At 46.6% G+C, this 7997-nt stretch overlaps 1 protein-coding gene across 2 annotated transcripts; it reads left to right on the top strand.

The window, feature by feature from the left end:
* Positions 1-3259: 3259 nt before the first annotated feature.
* On the top strand, positions 3260-7716 carry PPP1R3C (protein phosphatase 1 regulatory subunit 3C). Of its 2 annotated transcripts, none has more exons than XM_052799984.1 (2): positions 3260-3388; positions 5164-7716. In XM_052799984.1, the coding sequence occupies exons 1-2, from the start codon at positions 3375-3377 to the stop codon at positions 6107-6109; spliced, it is 960 nt and encodes a 319-aa protein (XP_052655944.1). In that variant the 5' UTR covers positions 3260-3374; the 3' UTR covers positions 6110-7716. The 2 variants fall into 2 exon arrangements, with proteins under 2 accessions (XP_052655944.1, XP_052655945.1); XM_052799985.1 differs by lacking the exon at positions 3260-3388 and adding an exon at positions 3657-3771.
* The last annotated feature ends 281 nt before the right edge of the window (positions 7717-7997 follow it).

Here is a 7997-nt window from a genome sequence, read left to right as displayed (position 1 = left end):
TGCCAAAGGCCGTGCGACTCTTTCTAAATCCTCAACTGCAACATATCTCCTTTCTTCCCTCCTGGAGCTGTGGGGGAGGACAGCAGAGAAGCACAGCGACCTGAGAGTAATGAAGTCAGCGTAAACCACAAAAACCTTGTTTAATTACTCAATTTCAGAATACAGATTGAAAAAAGCAGTTCTTTCATTCTGCTCTGTCGTAAAATAACTAGAGCCAACAAATGACCAAAGTAGCCTATTGCTGCCCGATAGCTGACAGAAATGCGCAATCACTCATTACCTGCTCTCAGAGCTGCTGACTGAAAAGCATTACTTAGTTCAGACAGGTGAAGAACAGAGAGACCCAGAGGGCTGTCCACATATAAAAAAGCATTCGCTGTGGAGCTAATACCATGTATTTGTCTTTGAACAGAACAGTGTGAACCCAATTGCCTGCTTGTCACCGAGCAACCTCAGTGAACTCCTTGCAAAGTGAGCCTGTGCCTTACATTGCCTCCGGATCATCTAGGCTGCAAACTATTTTTAAAAACATACATTTAAAGTTTACTGGGACTATGGTCACTATACTAAAACTGTATTTACTATAGCTAACTTGTTGCAATTAGCTTCTTACATTTCAAGTGCAATGTTTTCAGAAAAAGAACTAGTCTAGGTGGTCAATTTGAGTTTCCTTGTTACAGCCGCAGTTGAAGGTACAACCCCCTATGATGGGGCTTGAATTTATAATCAACCCTGCCTCTTCCAGGAATATATTTCTGCCATTGCTTCTGTGTGCACCTACAAATGTCAGGAAAGCTGATATGCCACAAAGTGCTGTCAAATGCACAGAAGGACAAAGATTTTTTTCCTCCGGTGTTCCCATTTTAGCAGCCCTATTTGAAGGCAAGACAGACAGACAGACAGATCTACATTTTAAGCTGCTGATGACAGGAGAGCTGCTGAACCAAAATAACTGGAAACCTGAGTCCTCTATAAAAAGCACAGCGAGGGAATCATCATTGACAGTGCAAACTGGTGTGCTACCTCAGATAACCCCATCGGTTTGCCTCGATGCAGAGACATCTCCTCGGATGAGGAAAGAGTTACCTTGGCTCTGCACAATGCTCTCTGCTTGTATTGGCAACCGGAAACTGGGACACCAGTCTACGGCCATGAATGTGCTCCAGGTTACCAAGTAGGCACAAAGTTGCTGTCTCCAGTCCATATTTACTGACTTGGGCAATGATCTGCCCATGAAAGGCTCTGGATCTCACTACTGTTTTTTTGCTAAGCATGTCACCTTAAATAATCTTTCATGTTGTTTTCTAAGTTGGGCAAAACAGGTATTTTAACACAACGGGAACAAAATTTTTTATAGTGGCAAACAGTGCAATGAGCTACTACATAGTAGCAGAAATATGTGTAGCAAAGCCTTGAGGCGACTCCTTCTGTGCAGACTTCAAGCGTGGAATAAAATAATTTCCCAGGTCTTATTTAATGCCTGCACATAGGTAGTGTGATACAGCAGCCCCAGCTGCCGCACGTAGTCCCCAATAACGCAGCAGCCCAGCTAAGCAGTGCCATGGGGGAAGCTGCATGGACAGAGATTCAAGTAGCACAGGCTCATAAAACTTCTCCAGAGTTATTCACTCATTTTTTATAACAATGGGGAAATACAGGAGATTTGCTAAATGCCAGACATGTGCCTAGTCCTCCCTTAGGCCCACGAGGGATGTTGGGCCCTGCTTACTGCTGCCAGGCAGGCGGCCGGGGCTGAAAGTCTTTGTAGTTCTTCCTAAAGACAAATAAACTCCTTGCAACTAGCAAGGCTTCCAGAGCACAGGTACTGTTTTCTAGCACTTTCCCTAGGCAAACGATGTGAAAATATCATCTACCTTTGAGAGGGAGCTGGCAGTCACCAAGAGATAAGAAAGATGGAGAAAGGAAAGGAGAGGAAGAGGATGTGAGCAGCAGCGATGTGACTTGAGAAGCGGAGGACTGGGGAAGGTCATCCTGAATAACTGGCGCCAGGGAACAGAGCGGTACTTTCCAAAACCTTGTCTGCATTGCCAGTTAGTGCTTCAGGCTTCATCTGTGTGACACCTGGTGTCACGTACTGGCACGAAAGGCAGGAACTTCAGTCACCAAGGGTCCGAGCTAAGAAACTGAAGTCTTACTGTCCTGTGAATACTCGCATTATATGTACAGAGACAGCGTACTGATATGTGTGCCACACATCAGTCAGCAGAAGTCTTCCCTCTCCAGCCCTTTCATGACTGCTTTTTCTCTCTGCTTCTACGTAGCTTGAATCCAAAATGGAGGTGTCCTTGTCACCACTCGCCATGCTCACATACTATCTCCTAAGAAACTGTCACACATAGCACCAGAGCTTTTGATTTTTCTTCTGCTCACAAATCAGGAACAGAAAAATAATTTGGTGAGCCAGAAAAATCCTGTGTCATCTGTTCATCACTGTCAGGCCCCTTTGCTTCATGTAAAGCACAGGACTTCCTGCTGTTTATTTGTGCATGGTCTCATCTACTGGTAAGAACTATGAACTTGGAAAATTACAGTTCACAGACTCTGTATCACATCTTTCAGGGCGACTGCAAGTCATCTGTTGCCCTTGGGAAAAGAGCAAATGGGCCAGCGAGAAGCTGACAGCGAAACTGTCGATCCACAGAAGACCCACAGAGGCCGTTAGCAGCCAGGGCACTGTCTATGAAGAGCAGTAACTTGGGGATGGACCTTCTCCGGGTGACTCACAGCCTGCAGAAGACAGCACGCTGCCACCCGCGGGCTGTCCACCCCTCCCGCATCTGCAAGGGCTCGTCAGCCTTGTGGATCCTGCGCGTGGGGCCTTCTCGGAGGCAGGTAACGCAGCATCGCTATGGCCAACGCTGCGGGGGCTGCGTTCTACCACTTTTTGTCCCTTTGCTCTAGAAACAGGCAACAGATAGAACGCGGGAACTGCAGCAGGCCTGTCACATCCTCAGACGGTGCCTGCAGATCACCACGCGTGGGAGGTGAAAAGCCATCGGCACCGTTCAAATTAAATGTCCAGAAGTACATTTTCTGGGGGGGGAAAAGCGGGGGGGGGGGGGGGGGGGGAGAAGGCCACCGCGGGTGTCCCTGCGCGGGGGGCGGCACACGGCGCTCGGCAGCCGGGCCAGCCGCCGCCGCCGCACGGCCGGGACACGTGAAGGGGAGGCGGCAGCCTCCCCCCCTCCCCCCCCGGGCCGCCGTCACGCACAGCCCCGCCGCGCCGCACCCCACCCCCGCGGGGCCGGAGCCGCCCCTTGGCCGCCCGCCGCGGGAAGGGCCCCATAAAGGCGGCGGCGGCTGTGGCGGGGCGGCGGAGGCGCGGAGCGGCCCCGGCAGCAGCAGGCGGCCCCATGCACTGCAGCAGGTAAGCGCCGCCCGCCCCCCCCCCCCCCCCCCCGGCACCGCGGCAGGGAATCGCTCCGCTCCGCCCGCTGCCCCCGCGCCTGCTTTCCCTCCCGTGGTCTTTGGGTTTTTTTTTTTTACTGCTTTCGCTCCGTTTTTTTTTTTTTTTTTGTAGGTGCGCGCCTCCGGGCTCGCGGAAGCAACAGCCCGGGGGCTGCAGCCTTTGGGGCTGCAACGCCTCGAAACTTGCGCCGCTCCCCTCCCCTCCCCTCCCCTCCTCCGGTTTTACGGGTCCTGCAAAAGCGTCCTTACGCCTCTGCGGTGCCTGGCAATGACAGTGCTGAACCCGCCGCATCTCTTGCTGGCGGTTCTGTTTTGCCTCTTCTAGCAGCCTACCTTTTTCAGGTTGTGTTGCTGGGGTTTTTTTGGTTGGTTGGCTTTTGTCGTTTTGGGGTTTCCCCCCTCCCCCTCTTTTTTTTGATACTGCAAAAGCTTAGGAGCTGTTGCCCCAGGAGCAGGTCACAAAAGTTGCAGAGAGAGTATTTTTGAAGCCTTAGTTCTTTTCCTATTAAAGCAAAGCAAAACTTGATTAATTTGATGCTGGTACTCTCCTCGTCCTACTTATTATGGCAAATACTGCCACAGTAAAAAAAGCAAGGAAAAGAATTAAGAGGCCAGCGCAGATTCAGCTTTTTTTGGCAGGGCTCTGGAATACCAGTGAGAGCCCTGGAAAGGAGAAAGCCATTTATTTAAGTGACAAAGCAAATGCTCTGGCTTCCTGTGACTCAACAAAAATCTGCGCTTCCAGCAAGGACTGCATCCTTCTCAGAAGGGATGTGCTGCAGTTGAAGCCCATTTTTACAAATATTCAAGCTAACTGGCTTTGAATGGGCCATGTTCTTGCATAGTAATTGTGGTTTTCATAATCTGGGAGGGATGGTTATGAATAAATCTTTACAAATAAAGCTGTAGCATTCTTACTGAATACTTGCAGTAGGCTTTCGGCATGGACTTTGGGAATTATGCAAAGATGGTTTTAAGCCAGTTCTTGAAGTCCGATGAGGTGAAAAAATAAAGTGTGTGCCCTGCCCCCCCAACCTGCTTTCTTTTTTGTCCTATTCACTCAGCAGTCAATGTTAACAGTGCAAGAGAGCTCTGTTACTTAGACCTGGGTTAATAGCTCATAGAAAATATTTCCAAAGGTGCTTTAGCATTTTTATTTGTCTGAATTAACCAAAACCAGGGTGCCTAACATACATTTATGGTTGTTCAGAGCCACAGTGTGATGGTTCTGCACCAAGGTACATAGCCTCCCATTTGATGCTGTGATGGGATAGGTGACTTGCTTGATATAGTGCTGTCTCTGCTCAGAGGTGAAGCAGCTGATCCAGCTTGCTGGAATTTTAAGACCTGGCTCAGAGTCTCTAAACGGGAAGCTAAGGTGGATGAGCACTTCTTCCGCTGTAACTGGATGTTTTAGTGGTTACTAGAATGTTCTTTTCTGTATTTTCAAGGAAATACGTTTAATTAGCTGTCACTAAAATCTATTTTTCAGAGGTTTGGAAAAAGCAAACAAGATGACATTTGAATTGAAAGAGTTCAGAATTAGCAAGAAATGACTGAACAGTCTCACCCTAGTTCCTTAGCTTGAACTGTCCATTTTAATTTAGGCTGCGTTAAGGACGTGCAAAGATGAGGCCATGAATAATTAAGACAGCAGATGAAGCAAATATGCATTCTTAAGAAGCTTCTTACCTGATGTAACAAATAATAACGTCCTGTCTTTCTGCTTTTCAGAATGATACAGATCTTGGACCCAAGGCCCTTGCCAAGTTCCATCATGCCCGTGGACATGGCCATGAGAATATGCTTAGCCCATTCCCCACCGCTGAAGAGTTTTCTCAGCCCCCTTGAGGACTGCCAAAGAAACAACTTTGTGAACAGATTCAAACCTCTCAGACCGTGTCTTCACATGAAACGTGACTCCGAAGCTCAGAAGAGTGACTGGAACCACTCAGCAGCCCGAGCCAAGAAGCGAGTTGTGTTTGCGGACTCGAAGGGGCTGTCCCTGACGGCGATACACACCTTCTCCGAGTTTCAGGAGCACCCTGGGTGGGATCTTCAGTTTGACCTCTTAGGCATTGAAAACATAACATCTGGCTTAAAGCTACATGAGGAGAAAAACTTGATTCTGGGTTTCCCTCGGCCCTCAGCTGACTACCTGGACTTCAGGAACCGTCTGCAGAAGAACTTGGTCTGCCTGGAGAACTGCACCCTGCAAGAGAAGGTGCTGTCAGGCACTGTGAAAGTAAAAAATGTGAGCTTTGAAAAAAAGGTTCAGGTTCGAATTACCTTTGATACGTGGAAGACTTACACGGACGTTGAGTGTGTATACATGAACAATGTTTACAGTGATTCTGAAAATGATACCTTCTCATTTACCATTGACTTGCCTCCTGCCATTTCCCCTGAAGAGAAGATAGAGTTTTGCATTTCTTACCAAAGTGGAGAACATACCTTCTGGGACAATAATGAGGGTCAGAATTACAAGATTCTCCACGCAGAGTGGAAGCCTGATGGTGTTCAGATACCATCTGCCAAGAAAGACTGTGTAGATCTTCAGACTCCAAGGAGAGGACAAGAAAGAGAGCCTGATCAACTAGGCAGTCCAAGGCTGTCCAGTGGTCTCTTTCCCCAGTGGCAGAGCTTGGGTCGGGTTGAAAATTCATCACCATATTGGTGATCGATACTAAGCGAGGAAGCATTCTTCCATTTGGCAACAGAACGGTGTTAGTTTTCTGGTTTGCATACTATGTGACGAAACCACCTGGCAGGTTTTGTTGGCTGGCTGAGCAAATCCAAATCTACTAGTCTGTGGGACTTGGTAAACCATATTACGCTACTGAAGTTCTTAGCCAAACCTTGTCCTTGGAAGGAAAGAAAACCCAGATAAAACCCACGCGTATGCCACCTACTGTAGAAATAGCATGCCTGTATCTTAAGTATATGCTGCTTGCTTTCTGCTGTTGACTCTCCCGAGTCACTAGGAGAGAGACTCTCATAAGGAAGTATGGAAGGCGATGGTACCTTAGCAAGCTGTAGTAACTGCATGTGTGAGAGTATGCGTGCATGCGCAGGGATGTTACATGAACGGAACATCACAATTCATTTGCACCTGTTAGGAGTGCAGTAGAGATGAAGTGATGCTGTCAGGACAGAAGCTTGCTATGACCCTCTGTGTGCTTGTAACAGAGGCTGGTAGGAATGCATGGCTAGGACTTGTGGCTTCAATACAGGTTAAGAAACTTGGAGAGGATAATGGAAATGTGGGTAAAGGGGAAGAGGTAGGCTGTGCTGTATAACTTGGAGATGTACAGTGTTCTAATTTCTTCTTTCCAAAGCTGGTCTTCTAAATCCCAGAGAAATTTCTATGGGATAAAAAGAAGAATACAGAAAACAAGTGGTTTCACATGCAAAGTGAGTGGTGGAAGCGACTGCTGCTTTGGGAAGACATCTCTGTCCTCATTGGCTTTGTGAATAATGTCTTGCATTTGAGAAGAAATCTAACCTTGACTTCATCATCCTACTCACTTAGCAGGCAGATGATTACCTTCTAATTTTAAAAGAAAAACATGCCTTTTTAAAAAGATTTTAAAACCACCCTACATGCCAAAAATAGGGTTAGGTGACAAAACAAAGTGATTTGTAAACTTCCTAGTCTATAGCAGCATTAGATGATTTGATACATCGCCTGATCTAATCTTACAGCATCTGAGGGTCGAGTGTCCTGCTCCCTATTGCAAAGTTAGCAATGACAGAGGCAAGGTCCTTCATATTGAAGACGGTGAATTAGCTGTACTTTGTGAAAGCTAATTTCTTTAAAAGAGCAGGGTTGCTACTAGTTTTTTCTAGACTGAATATAGGCTTGCACATAAATAGGAAACTGCTCTGTTTTATTGTACCTCATTTTTTGAAGTTTTTTTTTTAGACTTCAGTAAACTAACGTATATTTTGTATCTGCTTATAATTTAGCTGAGCTGGCAAACTGTAAAGGTGATCTGTGTTTCATGCAAGACTTGTGTGAGGAATTGTCCAGTATGTGCTCAACAGATGTGAATATTGGCACACCTTTTAGCTGTACAGAAGTGGTGTTAACATCAAAATATAAATCACATTTTTGCCCATCGCTAAGAAGTGTAATATCCTGAGTCTGAAGCTACTAGCAATGCAGCGAGACGATAAATACTAAGGTGAAAGAAGCCTCCTCCACTAATTGCACTTTTTCCCCTATGTCACCCTTGCTGTTACATGTAAACTAGCCGTTTTAAGAATAAATTGTATTTTGATACACCTGGTTCTTACTGTGTTAGCTCAATCTGTCTATTTTCTCAACTTCTTTAAACAACTTCAGCTGTGATATAAGGTACAACCAGTTTGTTCTGTGCCATGGGATGTTGCTAAAGCTGGCTGTGGTATAGTATCTCAGGTCAGCAGCTGGCATTACCCCAAAGATGAAATCCAAGCTCTTCACTAAATGAGGGATCCTCAGAAGTGTTCACCTTATGGGTTGTATCATTCAAAAAAAACCCCCAACCCTGTACCTCAGCAAATTTAACTGGAATATTTGGGTT

This window comes from Harpia harpyja, chromosome 10 (assembly GCF_026419915.1).
Source record: "Harpia harpyja isolate bHarHar1 chromosome 10, bHarHar1 primary haplotype, whole genome shotgun sequence".
Classification (NCBI taxonomy): Eukaryota; Metazoa; Chordata; class Aves; order Accipitriformes; family Accipitridae; genus Harpia; species Harpia harpyja.
Note: the sequence above shows the minus strand (reverse complement) of the source record. Positions and strands in the feature narration are given on the sequence as shown.